We start from the raw sequence: 20,208 nt of genomic DNA, 5'->3' as shown, positions 1-20,208 counted from the left end.
CCAGCATAACATATCCCTTTACTCCCTGGTGATCTCTGTCACTCAGGCCAGAATTCAATTAACCCTCTCACCGAGGAATTCCTACCCCAGGGTCCTCTGTCCTGACTGAGAGTTACCTGTGTCACCCACTACAACATCTAAGTCTGGATCTAGCCACATTTCACTTGATGGCCATCTCCTTAGCAGTCACTATGTTCTCTCCACCCTCACCCTCTTTCAGTTTTGGACCCACCAACAAATCAACTCTGTCATTTCTCCTGGAGAGTGTAAATTTACTCCCCTCTAGCTTCATTCACCATCCCAGTGTTGTTGTTCAATCATTGAAAGTTGTGCCCAACTCTTCATGACACTGGAGAGGTTAACCATTTCCTTCTCCAGCTCATTTTACAGATGAGGAAATTGAGGCAAACAGGGTGACATGACTTTCCTAGGGCCACACAGCTGGTAAGTATGTGAGGTCAGATTCGAGTTCAGAAAGATGAATGTTCCTGAATCCAAACCCAGCACTCCATCCACCATACCCCTACCTGCCTCACCATCCCAGTAACTTGCCAAATCAAAATATCCCTCCCTGGCCCCCTCTCCCCTATATGTGTTGTCTCCCCCATAAGAATATCAGTCAGTCAATAACCAATCAATCGATTAATAGATCAACATTTATTAAGCACTTAATATGTGCTTGTTCTAAGTGTTAGTGATACAAAAAAAAAAGGCAAATAGTCCCTGCCCTCAAGGAACTCATATTTAAGTGGGGGAAACTGCAAATAGCTAAATATAAACAAAATGTTTATAGAGAGAAAGAAAGGTATTCTTAGAGGGAAGGAATGGGAGAGGGAGTCATTTCAGAGGGGAAAGGCTTCTCAGAGAAGGTAGGATCTGAGTTGATTCCTGATGGAGGGTCAGAGAAGCCAAAAGTCAGAGGTGAGGAGAAAGAACATGGATGGAACACAAAATGGGAGAACACATGGGGTGCCATTTGCAAGGAAGAGTCAGTAGGCCAAGACAATGAGGCTGTCAAGTTGCCATGACAGAGAGAAATGGTGTATCAGAAGTCTAGAAAGGTCAGAAAGAGCCAAGTTGTAAATGGCTTTCAATGTCAAACAGAAGATTTAAAATTTGACCCTGCAGGTAGTTGGGAGCCACTGGAGTTTATTGAATGAGGATATTTATTGAATAGACACAGCCATACACACATTCTAGGAAAATCACTCTGGCCACTGAGTAGAGTAGAGATGGACTAGAGCAAGAGGAGATAAGATCCTTAAGTAAGTGATTTTGTATCCTTACCACTTAGTAGAGCACTCAGCTGTTAAGTACTTAATAATTAAGTACTTAATAAAATTTTTTCACCTCTTCATTCATTCATTCCACCCTCCCTAACTTAACCCTCAAACTCCCTGCTATACTTTCCCTTAATCCTCAGGGAAATATTACTGATATGCAGAGACAACCGAGAGTCCTGGAGTTTTCAAATGGCTTTTAAACAGGCCAGAATACTCATCCTAAGATCTAGAACTCACCTCGGGGGAAACAGAGAGTCCTCCCAGAGGGTCACCCACCATAATGTCTGTGCCAGCATTGTATATGACCAAATGAGGCAGCCACTCATCCAGGGCCATCTCCAAGTGCTCTTTCACCTTCTCCAGATATTCTTCATCTTCCGTATTCCAGTCCAACTCAACCATCTGCCTTATGGCACCTGAAAGTCAGGGACAGTTAAAGGGAGTCTTTGGCAGAAGCCAGGAAGATGTGGGTCCAGGACAGTCATTTCCATAGACTGCCTGATGTATTCTGGGAGGAGACTAAAACGAACTAGGGATACATTCCTTTCATCCCATAGGCATCAAAATGCCCAGGTAGGAAAAACTGGTCTCAGGCACCCTTATCCCATCTCAAGTCAAGCCTCTTGGTATCTACAATATGTTCCTTTTCTGGTATATCACCCAATGCCACTGAATCCCAGGTGCCCATGTCACCTTTGCTCTTCTCAGCAAAACTTACCTGCTCCTGTGTCCCATACCTTTGGGGACCTGCTCTCTGCTAGAGGAAAGTATAGAAAAAGATGCCCTAAAGAGACACTATAAAGACAGGTCTGGCTTAAAGGCGGAAAAGAGAGTGCAAAGAGAGATGGCTGGAGCCTAAGGGTTGGAATCCCATTCTGCTATTCAGTAACTGGAAAACTTGGATATCCCCTTACTCTTTAGGGTCTCAAAATCCTCCTCTATAAAATGAGGGGTTGGGATAAAAGATGACTTCTAGGGTTCCCTCCAGCTCTGATATACTCTGGGTGTAAGTAGGAGCATGGGGGAAGCAGTGGGAAGGGAATAAGCATTTATACAGTGCCTACTATATGCCAGATTCTGGGCAAAGAACTTTTTACAACTATTATTTCATTTGATCCTCACAACAACCCTAGCAGGTAGGTGCTATTATTATCCCCATTTTACAGTAAAAAAAAAAACAACACAAAAAGAGATTAAGTGATTTGCAGGGTCATATGGTTATGAAGTATCTGAAGCTGGAATTGAACTCAGGTTTTCCTCACTCTCAACCTAGCATTCTATTTATTGTGCAACCAGCTACTACTTAGCAGGGTGAGAGTCAGTTTAGTATCACAGACAGAATGAACTTGGGGGTTGGAAGACTCCAGTTCAAATCCTTCCTGAGATACTACCTGTGTGACCTAGGACAAGTCACTGGATGTCTGCCTCTGTTTGCCTCAGTTTCCTCATCTGTAAAATGGAGTTAATAGTAACACCTACTTCATAGAGCTGTTGGGAAGATCAAAAGCAATGATACATGTAAAACACTCTGTAACTCTTATAACACAATATCAATGTCCATTGTTATCATTATTGTTGCTGTTATAATATTTGTGTGGCTGGCAGCAGTTTTACCCATTTCATCTTGGTGACAGTGTGAAGTTCAGGTTGGATCATGAACTGAGTGAATGTGAGTGTGTGTGTGTGTGTGTGTGTGTGTGTGTGTGTGTGAGTGTGTGTGTGTGTGTGTGAGTATAAATACAGAGAGAGGCAGCTAGGTAGCACAGTGGGTGGACACTTGAGCCTAGAGTCAGGAAGACCTAAAATCAAGTCCAGCCTCAGACATTTATTGGCTATGTAACCCTGAGCAAGTCCCTTCTCCCTTTGGACCTTCATTTCTATATCAATAAAATAAGAGGATCAAACTAAAGGATCTCTCTTGTCCCTTCAAGTCCCAAATCCTATAGTTTCATAGACGATAAAGCTAATAAGACAGGACCCATCAGCACTATGAATCTGAGCTGTATCAGATGAAATTGCTCCCAGCTTCCTACCCCAAAGAAGGTGCAGGAAAACAGAATATGGCAGGGAAGGAAGCAATACTGGCTCTTCCATTCTCTTCCTCTCTTCAAGGAGTTAGAAAAGATCATAACAGATCCAAGAACTAAGACTGATTAATAAATACAAACTGTCCCCAAAATGTGAACATTCAAATGCCTTAAGACTATTCCTTATCTATGATATGCCCATATATAAATGAAAGAGGAACCATCCAAAGCAGGGGATGGAGAAAAGAGATTTTCTTCTGGGAAATGGACTGAAAAAGACAGTCACCTACAGAAACAATGGGAAACTGCAGCAGTATCAGTCAAGTATTTCATTTACACTATGGGCTAGACAGACTCTAGGGAACCAGATGGGGACCTGAATAGCCCCTCTATTATTATTTCCATGGGAAAATGAATTTGGAGTTCCAAACAATGGACCTACAAATGAGTTGTCACAACCCAAACCAGTTGGGTACATGTGTCTGTGACAGGATGGGAAAGAGGGTGCCTGTATATTTGTGTTTATAAATTTAAAATATACATCTAGGCTTCTTTCCCAAACATATTTTGACATTGCTATCATATCCCAGTGCCATACCACCTAATCCACAGAAAAATAAAATTCCAGAACCACCAGTCTAACAATTTGGCACTTACGTTTAGCAATGCTATCGTATGGGTAAATGTGATAGTTGTAGACATCCATGATGTACACTCGATTGTCATCCAGGAAATCCGTCTCGTGACCATTCCCCTAGGGGAAAAAATACCACTAGTGATCCTTCCACTTGTGAAGACAACAGCAACATGTTAGCAATACCAATGCCAGCTTAAAGAATGCCAAATGTACTCTGTGCCAACTTCACACGGTTATTGTGAGAATCATGAAAAAATGGCTGAAAATGTTTCCCAAACACTAAGGCACTCTACAGAAAGGAACAGCTATCATCACCTTCATGACCATCAATGATATCATTATATTAGGAATAAGAAATGAACCTGCAATTTCATTAGCAGGGGGCACCAGGTAACTCTTTGTACTTTCCAACCTGGTACTGCTTTTGACCGTTGCCAGCAGAGAATGCCACACATTCCCTTATATACAGAGATTTCCAAAAAAGAGTGACTCCAAGCCTTCCCCCATTTCTCATCATGCTCTCTGAGCAGCCTGATGCCCTCTGATTCTGTGTAGGTATGAAGATGTTTGAGTAGATTTGTGTGGAGGAGGGCATTGTGCATAGTATATGCCAATAATGCATGCTGATTTGGAGACAAATTTATGGGGAGACCTGGACTGGTGAAGCTAAACTTGGATTCTGAGGTTTCCTTCCCACAAAGGACAGGGGACCAGAGGACAGGAGACCCACCTGGTGTGCATCCAGGTCGATAATGGTGACTCTGGAAATTCCAGCTACTCGCTCAAATAGAAACTGCTCAGGAGAAAGGAGGGAAAGGGGAAGCAGAGAAATAAATACCCACCAGGCAAACAACTGAGTAGTTGATCATTTAAAATCCCAGGGAGCACAATGAATTCTCTGAACATTACAATGAGGGGCTGCCACATCTTAGTGAGATGTTCTATCAGCCAGTGACTTTCCTTATGAGGCTGTAAGAGGGCAGTTGGGGAAAAGTCCCTCTACTAACAGTCACTGACAGAATTCAAAAGCAAATGTTTCAGACCCTTCATATTTGTGTGGTCATGTATAAATGCTAGCAAGCTACCATGATTATTGTTGTTATGATTCTGACCTACACACACACATGCACTAGAACTCAATGAAGACTCACCTCCTAAATGTGGTGCCCTCTTCAGCCTCCAGCCATAGCCAGTGTAAGAACAAGAGTGTTTTTCACTCAAAGGCATAATAATCTCTTTCCCAAGGGTTATGGTCAAGCCCAGAATTTAAAAGAACTAAGAGTCTATTCTTTCTGGGCTTTTTTCATTCTTCCACATTTTCCTAGGTCTTATCTGGAATGCACTCCATTCTCCTCACAGCCAATTTATGTTCACCACTCCTCAAGGCCAGGCTCACTGATGTGCTGGCCTTTCAGTCTTCAGAGTACTGGGTTCAAGTTATGGTTTGACTGCTGTGACCTCTAGACCTTAGTTCTGACCACTGTTAGACTAAATGACCTCTAAGGTCCCATTTAGCTCCAAGTCCTATAAGCTAGATGGTCCATTTCCCCTTTGTTTTTCACTTAAAAGCATTTTCTCCATAGGTCTTACCTTAATACAGAGGGTAATATCAGCATAGATACAAAATCTTCCTCCTCTGCTACCAGAACAGTGATGGAACCCACCACCTACAGGGAAAGGAAAGCCATTCATTATGTGGTTCTTTTTGGTGTCCCAATCCCTTCTGCCAGACAGCATCCCTCCCTCTCTTACCAGCTCTGACTCCCTAGTACCTTGGCTTTGGATAAGGGCCCTCAAAAATGGTAAGTCTATTCTAGTCACACACTCTTCCAGTCTCCTTATCCATTTTCAAGATCCTCTCCTCACTAAATAGTACTGACAAGCTCCATTGGGCTCTTACTCTAAATGATCTCCAGGAAATTAATGGTCTATAAAGCAGAAAACCTGTGGTCATGGTCAATAGGCTTGATGTAATATAGTGCTCCTAAGTTATTCTAGTCAGTCAACAAACATTTATTAGGCACCTACTATGGCCAGGCACTATGGTCAAGCATTCAATGTCACAAAGAAATGGAAATAATGGTCTCTGCTCTCAAAATCGCATATTCTAAGAGTGGAGAGACAATAGCAAACAGCTATGTACAAACAAGAAACAGATATTAATGGACATATAATGCATATAGCGAGGCAACACATTTTACCTATAGATACAGATATAAACATACAGTACAAATGGGAGGGAAACTCCAAGGAAGAAAAGGCATTAGCAGTCACCAAGCTACAGATGAGGGGAAATCCTCACTTCTGACTGCTCTGCAACACAGACAACCCCATCCAGGCTGGGCTCCTTCTTTCTGCCAGATTTTCTACCTCTAGCCCTTTTCTGCACTATTCCTCACTTGCCCCCCCTCCACAAGTGGCCATTCCTAATTTGCCACATAGCTAACTAGAGAAATTATAAAGTATTAGACCTGGAGGGCCTTCAGAAGCCATGCAGAAATAAGATCACTGATTTAAAGCTAGAAGGAACTTAGAAGCCAACAAGCCCAACCTCTTCCCATTACAAATCAGTAACCTGGTCAAGAGTGATAACTTGCCCAAGGTCACAGAGTCACTCGGATGCTACTCATCCTTCAAAGCCTAACTCTTCTGCATAAGACATTTTCTGACTACCTCCTGAGCTCCCTCTTATTTTCCATCATATACATAGTCTGTGTCATGCAATCCAACACTGACAAAGCTCTTCAAAAGGCAGTGCCTTTGTTTTCTCCATCCCCCATGGCACACTGGAACAAAAAGTTGACCATACAGGAGGTGCTCTGAAAAAAACTACTTAAATGCTCTTCTTCCTAGACTAGCCCCCTACACACACACTCTTCAGTCCAAGCAAATTGTCCTTGTTGATGCTCCTCAAACGGGACACTCCATCTCCCATCATCCTCCATCTCCCTGCCAATGCCTTAGCTGTCCTACAAACCCCAAATTCCCTCCCACCTCATCAACACCTCTTGGAATCCCTGGCCTCCAACTGAATTCCAAGATTCAGCTCAAGCACCACCTTCTAAATAGAACCTTTCTTTATCCCACCTCACCAAAACCACCTTTATCTATTTTGTGTATGTAGATGCTGCATCACTCTGTTAAATGTAAGTCCCCTAAGCAAGGACCATTTTTATCCTCATCTTTGGATCCCTTATGTCCCTAGTAAATAGCACAGGGTCTAGCACATAGTAGGTGCTTAAGGTTTGTGGGCAGATTGGTGAATAGGGCAAAGGGCCCAGTAATTGATATAGTTTGAGTAAGAGAGCCAGGGAAACTGTTGGTGATTGGGGAAGTGCCTCCTCCCTTCTGCATCATCTACCCAATCACTGTGAAGAAGGTGAAGGAGAGGGATTCTCCCCCCCACAAGGGCTGCTGCCATGAATCCTGAATTTCAGGTTTGCGGTCCAAGCTCCCAGGGCCCAATCAGATCAATGATGGGCAGACAAAGTACACCCTCTGGTGGTCTCATTCATCTGCAGCAGCATTGCAAGCCAGTTAACTCAGAGGGCAGCTGTGTCTGCCCAGGAGACCAGAACCAGCTTCAGGAATCAAACCAGCCCTAAATCTTCTCCCCAACTCCACCATCTTCCTTTTCCCAATGAAAATGATAACAATAATGAATACTTCATATTTATATGGTGCTTCCCAGTTTACAAAGAGCACTGACTGTGAGTAGACTTGGATACCATGGAAATATTTACTTTACTTCTCTTTAGGCATCAGTTTCTGTAACTGTAAAATGGGAATATTTACATCATCTACCTCACAGAATTGTCATATGGAAAACAGTCCAGTGAGCTGCTATATAAATTGAGCTCATTATTGATAATAATAATACTCAGAATAACAAAAGACAGCCTACTGTGATCCTGGCTTTAAGGGAAGGATAAAGGATTGAATCATCAAGCTACCACCCTTGGGGGAGAAGGCAGAAAGACATCCAATCTACTTGCCAAGTATTAAAAAGGTATGGATTCAGATAAAAAGGGAGGGAGAGAGAGACTTATATGGACAAGTGGATGGAGCATTTCACATTAAGGTAGAGCTATTCATAAAAGGCAGCTATTTGGTACAATGGATAGGACCTCTGGGTCTGGAGTCAAGAAGACTTGAGTTCAAATCCAGACATAGAGAATAAATATAACTGACCCTGGACAAGTCACTTCATCCTGTTTGCCTCAGTTTCCTCATCTATAAAATGAGCATTTCCTTCAAAAAGGAAATGGCAAACCCCCCTAGGAACTCCAAAAGGGGTCACAAAGAATTAGAACTGCCTGAAAGAATGACTCATCAACAACACTTATTAATTCATTCATCAAATGTTTAGTCAATGTGAGGTATTCACAGAAGGGATACTGATTTGGACTCAGAGGATCCAAGTTCAAATGCAGTATCTTCTCCTTGCTTCCTACATGATCTTGACTAGGAGATGAAGCATCACCTCTCTGGACCCTTAGTTTGTACATCTGTAAATAGGGTGTTAGACTGGATGGTCTCTAAAGTCCAGCTCCAAATCCCATATCCTGGGCAACGCACAAAGCTAGACACTGGGGGAGCTAGATGATTTAGTGGATAGAGTATTGGGCATAGAGTCAAGAAAATCTGAGTTCAAATCCTGCCTGAGATGCTTATTAGCTATGTGATCCTAGGAAAGTCACCTAACTTCTCGTGGTCTCAGTCACCTTTCATATATAACTGGGATAAGGAATCAAATGAGACAGCATATAAAGCACTTTGTAATTCTTAAATCACTATAATCAATTATCATTCTGTTCATAGTTCTCAGACTTGTTACATATAATTAGGAAAATAAGATATCTTTGAATGAAAAAAAAGTTTCAAACAATATTGCAACACGGCCATATCAAACCTAGCTCTGAACTCTACATTTTTCAAAAAATGTTTACATTTGTTCAAAGTTTGGGGTAGTAAAAAGTTCTTTTTGTCCTAAAACATGTTTCCAGTTACTTTAGTAATAAACCTGAGAAACCAAAGAGAAGGTGCCTCTCCTGGACACAAGGGCAGTCAGAGAGAAGCTAATGACGATGCTTGTTTGGGGAAATTCTCTTCCAACCTTGTGGGGGCTCAGAGTCTCCCAAGTAAAGGACATCTAGAAATGTAGTTAGGATTTAACCCTTTATAAGTCTCTGTTATCTGTTGATGACAATAGAACTTTCTCCAAATAGAGTTCCAGTTCTGGAGAAGTAGAAACAAAAGAAGCCTAAAGGACATTCCCTCAAGAGGTGATGTTAATTAATTAGCTTAGCCCGACACCACAATTCATCTTCCTCTGCCAGCTTTTACAATCTGATGAACTCTTGCCAGAGCCACAGTTCAACTCTAATGTCTGAGTAAGAAGGGACAGACATCCCAGATTTCTGGGGAAGAAAATTTCAAACAAGCTGGTAACAACAGATTAGTAGAGCTTCTCTGTGACAAAGACCTGATCCATCAATGATGTTAAAGAAAGAGGCCAATCCAAGGTCCAGAAGAGATCACCAGACCTGCCACCAGCTTTGCAGGCTAGAATGATGGCCTTCATTGGAGAGATCTGATGACAAGGGCTGGCCTTTCCAGCTACAGCTGCTGCCAAGAGCTCCTGCATTGTGGGCTTAATATTTTCAGCATCCCTGGCAACTGCTTTCATCATTCATCCCTCTGAAGTTGATGTGGCTTCCCTTGACTCCCTTAAGTCTCTACTACTCTTCCAGAAGTCAAACAGTCATTAAACATTTATTATATGATTACTTAATATGCCAGGCAATATATTAATACATGCTATAGATAAATGAAAATAATTACTTACATAAAAGATATATATACTACATAAGTAGAAGACCATGACCCCCATAACAGGAGGGGTAGAGGCTGGGAAAGAACTCCTACAAAAATGGAATTTGAGTTGAGTCTTGAAGGAAGCCAGGAGTTTGGGGGTAAGGAGGGAGAATATTCCAGGTATGGGAGGAAAGCCAGTGAAAAGGCATGGAGCCATAAGTATATGTAGGTCATTGTACTGTTCAAGATGAACTGTTCAGGATGCAGAGGGGGAAAAGGTTTAAAAGAAAACTGGAGGGGGCTAGGTTTTTATATATGGATGTATGGATGGATGTATGGATGTCACACATACATATTTTTAAACCCTCACCTTCCATCTTAGAATAAATACTGTATATTGATTGTTTTCAAGGTAAAAAGAATAGTGAGGGCTAGACAATGGGGGTCAAGTGACTTGCCCAGGGTGACACAAAGCTAGGACATGTCTAAGGCCAGATTTGAACCCAGGACCTCCCATTTCTAGACCTGGTGTTTAATCCACTAAGCCACCTAGCTACCCACCCACAAAATTTTATAATTACATTTTATATTTGAACCTGGAACAGGGAACTACTTGAGTTTATTGAATAGGGGTGAAGAGAAGGTAACGTTGTCAAATCCTCCACTTTAGGAAATCACTTTGGCATCTGAGTAAAGGATAGATTAGTGAAACCAGCCTGGAAGCAGGGATGCCAAACAACAGGCTACTATAACTACCAAATGATCCAGTCATAAGGGGATGATGGCTTGGAGCAGGACAGTAGCTCCATGGGTAGAATGAAGGGAACCTATACAAAGAAGCTGTGATGGTAGAAATGACAAGGAATGACATTTGGCAAGAGATGAGCCATGTGGACTGAGTGTAAGTGAGGAGATGAGCATGACACCAAAGGTCCTCGACAGAACAAGAGTGGTTAGTAGACTGGAGAATATTGTGGTTTCAAGTGTGAGAAGAGGAGAGTTTCATCCTCTTTCACTTAACTCTGTGGCAAAGATTTGTGTGTGTGTGTGTGTGTATGTGTCCCTCCTACAAAACAGCTCCATAAATTATACCACATAGGTGGTGGTTCATTCTTCCTACACATGAAGCCAACCCTAGTGACAAGAGTTATTCTTGAGAGTTTGGGGAGCAATACAATCTGTGGGAAATAGCTGCAATGGAAAGAATCCTAAGCTAGAGAGTCAGAGTTTGATTCCTGGATCTGTGATTTTGCCACCTATTTGACCTCCACCTTTCTGGATCTGTTTCTTTAACTATAAAATGAGGTTAGATTTGATCACCTCTAGTATTAGGATTCTGTGGGTTTTGCAAAGGGACGATCCCAACCAGAACCCCAAACTCCAGTTTCTCAAGGGCCCATTTCCTAAAAGCCAGATGGGACTACTCAGGCTGAAGAATGAGGAGAGGGAAAAAGACACATACACACACACACACACACAAACACACACACACGCACAATCTAAGGCTCTTCCAGGATGAATTCCTTGTTGTACTTACCTATATTGATGGCCCAGCCATAATCAACAGCCAGTTTCCCAGCCTTTGGGAATAAGCACAGGGAGAGAATGAATAACAAGGCATTTTACAGTTCTAGAGGAGGCCTGTTCTTCTTTATTCAACAAGCTAAAGGTGGCAATACTCTAAGCCTCTTAGGCAACATTCTTGGTCCATCAGTCATGAGAACAATGGTGCAGGAAGAGAAGAAGAGGGAGCCCTGGATTTGGAATCACAGCACCTGGTTTCTAAATCCAGCTCTGCTACTGATTAGCTGTGAGTTGGGGCAAATCAATTTTGCTCCTGTGAATCTCATTTCCTTTTCTGGTATTGCCTTCTTCGCAGGATTAACTGTGAAGAAAGTACTTTAAAAGTCATGATCTCCTATTTTAAAGGTAAGCTATTCTGATATTTTAAAAGGTTTGGGGTGGGAGGAGAAGAGTAAGCCAGTCAAAAGAAGAAGGCATCATTACTCATTCCCAACCCTTCAAAGAGATAGCAATCAATGCCTGCCCATTAGTATCTGTCTCTCCTGGGCATAGCCACATTCCCTGCTTCCCTGAGGATAAATCTACTTAACTTATCTAATCCTGAGAACTATATACCCTTTTCTGATTCAATTAAATAGCTATTTTTTTAAACCCTTACCTTCTGCCTTGAAATCAGTACTAAGTACTGGTTAGTTAAAGTGTTAGTAAGGTCAAGTGACTTGCCCAGGGTCACATAGCTAGGAAGTCTCTGAAGTCATATTTGAACTTAGGACCTTCCGTCTAATGGTCAGGCTCTCTCTCTGCTAAGCCACCTAGCTGCCCCCTAAATAGCTATCAATTGAAGACTTACTAATACTTGTGCTAGACATCATGAGAAACACAAAGCTATATAAAACCAATCTTGACCCTAATAGAGCTTATAGTCAAGTAAGGGGAGATGAGACATATACATCATCAAAATATAAGGTAGGCTAAAGTAAGTCTAATGAGAGGTATGAAAGGAAAATGTTAGTATTGCACAGAATAGAAAGATTGCATTTGGCTGGGGTGTTATTGAGGTCTGTCATATGAACTAGATTTTGAAGGACATTTAAGATTTTAACAAGATACCCAGGACTGAGCCAGTATATGAACTTGAGGGTCTGGTCTAGGTCAAAGTATTGGTACTGTTATTCCTGTTTTCTTAATATCTCAGGATTTAGAGTCAGGATGAAACTCTGAGATCATGTCATTCAATCCCCTTAAATTCCTGATGAAAAAATGGAAGCTGAGGCCAAAAGTTAGCACAATAGTAACAAAAGACTAGATTTGAACCCAAGTCTTTGGACTCCAAATCCATCACTCTTTCTACTACAATGTTATCTATCCACCACATCTTGATTCTACTACCCAACAGCTGATAAGACCTACTGGTACAACATAGCAGGCGCTGGTGCTGCTTGCCTTCATGCCCCATGGATACATGGCACAGACAGAAAAGGGAGGGAGGACAAGACTCTACACCAGGCATTGTAAGAACAAGGAATATATATCTGGCTCCAACAGGACCTGAGAATGAAAGGGAAAGTCGGGTGACATCTATCCCTTCTTTCTGGAGTCAACTTACTCCTCACCACTGGCCAATCTCCTAGCCAACACAAAAGACAGAGAAGGCATGAGTTCATCTTACCATAATAGTTCCTCCTGTCTGGAACCTTAGAGGTCTTAGAACAGTCCTCTGCACCAGGAAGTTAGGAATAAAGGCAATTGGTAGCATCTCAATGATTTTTGCCACTGAAAAAGAACACTGGGGGAAGAGACACAAAAACAAGGAGTAGTCTCAGTGCTAGATTAAGGCTGGTAGACATTATGGGCTAACTTCTTCTCAGATTCATGCTATTCTCTAGGCTCCCTTCAAGGAGGTTCACAGAGTGCCATTTTCATCATGTCATTCTCCTGTTCAAAGAGCTTCTCTTCTGTGCCTTCCTACTCTCTATACAAATCAAGTCCATACTTCTCAGCTTGGCTGTGACTGAACATTTAAACCTTATCACCTACTATTTCCCCATACATATATACTATGTTCCCACCATTTGGGACCATTTGCCAGTTACTGAATGCAGCATTCATTTCTGCATCTTTGCTCCTAAGATGCCCTTCACCTATACTACTTTATCTTCATACCTCTCTATGTGCCCAGTTCAAATACCGCCTTCTTCAGGGAGCCTTACTTTCTTCCTCCTCTGTTCTCCTATTACATGCTCTATCTCTTCTATGGGGTGAGGGGAGGCATCTATCTAGGTGGTTCAGTAGAGAGAACACTGGGCTTTGAATAAGGAAGACTCATCTTCATGAATTCAAATCTGACCTCAGATATTTACTAGTTGTGTGATCCTGTCCAAGTCACTTAACCCTGTTTGCCTCAGTTCCTCATCTGTAAAATGAGCTAGAAAAGGAAATGTCAAACTACTATAGGATGTGTGCCAAGAAAATCCCAAGCATGACTGAAACTGTACAATTCTATTCTATGCATTCTATTCTATGGAAATTCCGTTTAATTCAGCAAACACTTAGTACAAGGTACTACATAAGACATTAGGGATATGAAAACAGAAAGGAGCGAGTCCTTGCCTTCAAAGAGTTTAATACAAGGGGGAGAATGCAGGGGCGATTAATGGCAGGATAAGATGAAATGTCTGTAGGCATATGAGAGAAGGCAGTGACCAGTGTGAGAATCTAGGAAGTCTTTAGATAACAGGTAGAGAAGGATTCAAAGATGGTTTCTCATATGAATTAACAGAAGTAGGAAGGTGATATGATAGAAGTTGGGGTCCAGTTCTTCTGGAAAACAGTGAGCAAAAGCAAGGAATGATGAGAAATCAATGATGTTAAAGTCATGTTGGAGTCAAATTATGAAAAGTTTTAAATGACATACTAAAAAACTTTTATTTTCTCCTGAAATCATTGAAGGTTTGGAGCAGGGATAAGAATGAAAAAAGGACTGACACTGAAATCAAATCTCTCCCCTTGGACTTGTAAGGGATCTTAGGCACATTACTTAATTACCCACTCCTCAGTTTCCTCACCTGTAAAATAATATGGTTGGACTAGTTAATCCTTTCTTGCTCTAGATCTATGAACTTATTACATGATCAAATCTATGTCTTCAGAAGATAATTAAAACAACTTTGTAAAAGCTGGATTGGAGGTAGAAGGAGTGGAAAACAGAAAGACCAGTTAGGAGGATATAAGGAGAGTCCAAGAGGTTATAATGAGGGGTTAAATTAGGGCAATTTGAGTAGAGACAAAAATACAGATGATAGAAACTGGCAACTGATTCATTAAGATGAATAAAAAAGACTAAGAGTCAAAAAGATGATAAATATGGATGACTGAGAAGATGGTAGTAGAGCCCTCTAATGGAACAAGTGAAGTTTAGAAGAGGGACAGGTTTAGGAGAGTATATGATTAAATTGATTTTGGATATGTTAATTTTGAGACACCAGGGTAACAATCAAGTAAAGATATTGACATTATTTAGTTAATCCCACTACTAACTCTACCAACATACTAACAGAAAAGAAAGTCCAAGAAGTACCAACAACAAAACATTTTAAAAAGAAAAAAAAAGCAGCAGCTAAAGTAGGAAAAACAACATCTAAGAGTGTGGTCAATAGTATAAAAGTACCAGAAACCTGAACTCACTTTTATTCAGATTTGTATTATAATTATTTGAGTACTTGTCTAATCCTCCCCCTTCCCACTGATACTTTTTAAGGGGATAGCCCACATCTTACTCTTTTTTTATATCTTCTCAGTGCTTATCACAAAGTCTTCCACTTAATAGGTATTCAATAAATATTGCTTAAGTTAACCAAAACAAGTACCAGTCACCACACATTTGCCTCTAGCTATCACCTTCCTCAACAGTTCAAAGCCAGTTTCTAATTCTCCATAAAAGAAGCAATATGGCCTTGGGCAAATCATTTCCCTTTGTAGAGCCTCAGTGCATCTGTAAAATGAGTGGTTTAGATTAAATGATTTCTAAGATCCCTCCTGCCCTAAGCCTTATGCTACATGAGCATTAGTCACTCTGTCACCACTGGGAGGCAGTGTGGTAGAATGGAAAGAGCAGTGGATTTACAGTCAAAAAACCTGAGTCTACCTCCTATGAAAGTCACTTAAAACCTGTGCGACCTTAGAGGCAAATTACTGATTGTCTCTGAGTCTCAGTTTCCTTATGTGTAAAATAAAGGTGTTAGAATAAAGTCAGTGACTAGGTGAGACAGCAGATCTCTAGAGTACTAGGCCTGGAATCAGGAAATTTAGTCTTTTCAGTCATGTCCAACTCTTTTTAAACCCACTTGGAATTTTCATGGCTAAGATACTAGTGTATTTGACCACTTTCTTCTCCAGATCATTTTAAAGCTAGAAAACTAAGGCAAACAGGGTTAAGTAACTTGCCCCACTGTCACAAAACTTGTGAGTACCTGAGGTTGGATTTGAACTTTATAAACTCATGAAGATTAGTCTTCCTGATTCTAAAACCAATGCTCTATCCACTACATCACCTTAGCTACCTCTAGAATCAGGAAGACCCAAGTTCAAATCTGGCATCAGATATTTACCGCTATAGATGATTTATCTAAGGTTATACAGCAAAATCAGGGGAAAGGTAATTAAATACTGCCAGTCCCAGCTCCATCCTGTCTATGTCATCATGAGGAACTTATGAAAAGTAGGAGGTAAGGATCCATTCTTACTATAACCCTTCAAAAGGATCTGGACTTCTTCACTGTGAGCACTCCCTCCAATGACACAAATTGCAATCCCTCCACAGTACATAAGACAATCTTCAGAAAGTGCTGTGGTCAAAAACAAATCATCACCTGGTGGTGGATGTTTTGGTAATGAGACTCTCAATACTGCCCTAAGCTGATCCTTAGTCAATAACCATGGGTGATTACCAGGCCTTCCCTCAGACTCTTTCCAATGTGTTGAAACTGCTCAGAGCATTCTCTATGACAACACAGCCTGCTAGAGTTTAGGTCCATCTCTACATCTGGAAAAAGAACCAGAGGGCTTGAGCAGAAGGGCCTGTAATGCTTTCTTAATGGTCACCTCCATTTTCCATGCTCCAGCTTCTTCCCTAAGATGAGCAGGTTTAGATGATCCCATTTCTAAGATGCCCTCTTAAGATATGGAGATTTATAGTCCAAATTATTAGAAGAGTTCATTTGATTATGGATTAAAAGGTGATTATTTTACTTATAAAATCACAGGATTTAGAGTTTAAAAAGCACTTAAGAGATCTCCTAGTCCAACTGTAGAGATAGAATTTCAGAATTTTAAGTTTTGCCTTTTTTCTCTTCCCTACTCCCTGAAGCCTTAGCCTCCCCCTTTCAGACTCCCTTCCTCCCTTCCTGCCCTGTCCTTGGTGTTGCTTTCTTACAAACTCCCCATCTCAGAAACGCCCCCTCCCCTCCCCAAAAATATTGAGAATATTCATACTAGAAGACCCCTAGCTAAGGAAAAAAAAGGTTTTGAAATAAATAGAAGGAAACCATTTCCTACTATATTCTACTTCCAAAGCCTTATTTTGGCATGCAGATAACTCTGGGCTCTCAAACGCTATGCCTATGGAGTATAAATTCTGGGAAGTCCTAATAAGCTGTAGACTCGATGATAATACGGCCCATTTTCTCAAGAACAGTCTTAACTAGGTTTCCAAAGGCATATCAATAGGTCGACTGCATTGTAATGATCTTTCGCTCTCCCCTCTTTCTCCCTCCTCTCTTCTTTTCCTGTGGTTGTGGACAGGACACCCACACCAATAAATATAACAGTTTCTTAAAGAGTTAGAGTAAAAAGAAATACCATTTAGAGTGGTAACACTTAGTGAATACATTATTCCCAAGAGGTCAGCTATGACTTCAAACAGGATAAATTCACAAGTGATAAGAAGATGCATAATACATTAGGAGAGGGAGGAGAGGAATGAGCATTTGGGGGAATCGCCTGAACTCGTGAACTAGACATTAAAGAGAAAAACCAAGTCTTCCCAACATACCATTGGCAAAAAAATGCAGCAATGCCAGAAATTTAATTTAATTGAATAAAACATGAAGCACATAGCACTGTACTAGGAATGACAGAGAAGGGAGATGACAGAATAGAAATACCCTGAATAAGACAAAATCAAGATAGGTTGGTATAATGGAAGTGACATTGCATTTGGAATCCTAGGCACTAGGTTCGAATTTGGTTCTTCTACTTGATCCCTGTAGGGTGTTGGGTAGATCAATTCCTGTTACTGGGACTCAGTTTCCTAGCTGTAAATTGAGTAATTTGGGAACTTTCCCAAGTAAAGTGGGAAATTGAACTAGTTTTCTAAGGTCTCTGTCACCTCTACTCTATGATTTTCTAGGATCTTATCTCTTCTGTGGCCAGGTTTTTCAGAAGGCTGGATCTGGTCTCTGATGGATGGACTGGTCTCAACTGATGAAATACAGAAACCCAGAGAGCCCAGGAGCCAAACTTCCAAATGTATCACTGATAAGCCCTACTGGGAGAATTCAGGATAACCTCTGACTGTCCTCAGGTAATGTCATACACTCAGCCAGTGCTTAAGTGCCTGTCCATAATAGGCACTTAATCAATGCTTTTTTTAAAAAAATCCTTACCTTCTGTCTTAGAATCAATACTGTGTATTGGCTCCAAGGCAGAAGAGTGGTAAGGGCTAGGCAATGGGGGTCAAGTGACTTGCCCAGGGTCACACAGCTTTAATCAATGCTTTTTGATTAACTACTAGAACAGGAAAGAAAGAGATAGCCAGAGGGATTTTCTCTGATATATGTATCTAATCCCTTCAGCTTTGATGTCATCCTCCTTCCCCAAGGCATTCCTCTAAAACTTTAATAAAGCCAATTACCAGTAGAGTGAATGTCTCTCCAAAATGGGGGCAAGGCTGAGTATAGCCTGAAGTATCAGGAGACTGGGATCCAACAATCTAACATTTCTCTTCTATCATAAATCCAAGAAGGGACCCTAGAGTGGAACCAAAGACCACATCCTTAGGGCAAGTAGTTGCAGGAACCTGTGAAAATAAGGATTGACAAAGGTTTCATTTCAGAGTATGTTTGGTTCTTCTCAATTCACAGATATGGTGGTGGTATTTCCATCAAATATAATATAAAAAACCAACACCTTACCCACCTGATACACATATGTGTACATAGCAAAAGTAATGGACAGGAGTAAGAGGAATAAGCAAACTGGCCTTGGTACAAACTTTGGGAGGGGGTAATGGGGTGGGGCAAAGGAGATTAGAGCATAAATTGTTGGGAGTTAGAGGAAGGGATTAAGGATCTCCCTCCAGCTGGCAAAGAGCCTCAGAAACCATTTCATTCAATTTCTTCCTCATTTTACTGATGAGGAAAGTGAGGTCCAAAGATAAGGAAGTGATTTCTTCAAGGATGTGTAGGTACAAAGTGCCAGAGGCAAAATTTGAACCAAGTCCTATAACTCTAGAACCATTGTTTCAGAATCTTTAAAAAAAAAAAGGCAAAACATACTTCTAAGGGTGAGTCTGTCAGCATTATCCTTCCCAGTTTTTCCTCTTAACATTCCTTCTGTTTTACGTCCACAATGTTCTATCTGGCTTCCTAGCGCTAAAACATGTAGGTTCTTTGTTTTTGTCCTTCCTGTGCCAAGGTGGTAATCTTGCCCCTGATGGTGACTGTTTTGCAATTTATGGACAGAAGCAAAGGTGTAGGCCTAAGGCTAAAAAAGTTTTAGGGAAGCTGGGAGTTTGGAGTCTGTACTCAATTCAGCCAACAGGGCTGCAGCTAGACTTTCTAGGTCTTTCAAGGTCTTGAAGGGCTGTCTTGTGGAAGAGAGATCAGGTTTGCACTTGGTCCCAAAGGGCAGACAAGAAGTAAAGGGTGGAAATTACAAAGAGAAAAATTTAGGTTTGATAGAAGGGAAGATTTCCTAAGAGTCAGTTACCCCAATATGGAATAGGCTGTCCTAGGAAGTAGGAAGAGGAAATTAGAGATTTTCAATGCAAAAAGTAGCTGACCATGCATGGTTGAGGAAAATGTTTCCCTAATGGAGATGTTCAAGAAAAGGTGGGATGGGTAATCCATGTGTCAATGTGTCAGGGTTACTGCAGTAAAGATTTTTTTGTTTGGATAAAGGCAAAGCTAAATGTCTATTGGGGTCTGTTTCAAATATTTTGAAATTCTGTTCTGTTAGAATGCTCCAAACAAACTCTGCAAAAGTCACTCATCTAAGGACTGGTTAGTGGAAACTAGGGAACAAGCACAAGCACAAGCCTGCCCTCTTTTCTACACAATAGTTCTTTTGGGACAAGGAAGACCTAGAAAGCCTAGATACCGTTTTGTTAGCTGGTATGGAGTCAAGAAGATTCATCTTCCTATTTAAATTCAAATCTGGTCTCAAAACATTTACAGGCTATGTGACTCCAGGCAAGTCACCTAACCCTTGCTTATTTCAGTTTCCTGATTTGTAAAATAAGCTACAGAAAGAAATGGAAAACCATTCCAGTATCTACCAGAAAAAGCCCAAAAGGGAACACAAGGAGTTGGATATAACTGAAATGACCAAATGAACAAGGATTGCTCATGCCAATGCCTATCCAATACCTTTTTTCTAAAATCACCCTAGAAAAATTCAATGGTCTTAGGACCCCAGGTTTTAGATGATCCAACATTGCCCAGCTATGGCAGGTGGTCAGCTACCTCACATCACAAATCATGTCCCACTTCATTATATTCCAGCCCTACAAAATAATGTAGATAGTGGTTTCGTGGAATGTGCTGTTATGAGTGTCTTTATATCAAAGAAGTCATGTCTCACCAGGACCTGAGATCAAAAGAAATTCTGAAAAAGCCTTGGTCCATGTGAGATCACTTTTACT

General features: G+C 41.1%; 1 protein-coding gene across 13 annotated transcripts in view; it reads right to left on the bottom strand.

The window, feature by feature from the left end:
• Positions 1-20,208, bottom strand: part of HDAC11 (histone deacetylase 11) — a 45,703-nt gene that overhangs the window by 8,815 nt on the left and 16,680 nt on the right. For 11 of the 13 annotated variants that reach the window (XM_056804786.1, XM_007500348.3, XM_016424545.2 and 8 more), the window contains 6 exons: positions 12,958-13,074; positions 11,302-11,344; positions 5,538-5,614; positions 4,678-4,740; positions 3,968-4,064; positions 1,521-1,699 (listed from right to left, as the gene is read on the bottom strand). In XM_056804786.1, the coding sequence (XP_056660764.1) occupies positions 1,521-1,699; positions 3,968-4,064; positions 4,678-4,740; positions 5,538-5,614; positions 11,302-11,344; positions 12,958-13,074 (576 nt within the window). The remainder of the gene's footprint in view (positions 1-1,520; positions 1,700-3,967; positions 4,065-4,677; positions 4,741-5,537; positions 5,615-11,301; positions 11,345-12,957; positions 13,075-20,208) is intronic. The other 2 variants (XM_007500349.3, XM_056804779.1) reach the window with 2 other exon arrangements.

Source organism: Monodelphis domestica, chromosome 7, assembly GCF_027887165.1.
Source record: "Monodelphis domestica isolate mMonDom1 chromosome 7, mMonDom1.pri, whole genome shotgun sequence".
Lineage (NCBI taxonomy): Eukaryota > Metazoa > Chordata > Mammalia > Didelphimorphia > Didelphidae > Monodelphis > Monodelphis domestica.
This window is presented reverse-complemented; position numbering and strand designations above follow the sequence as displayed.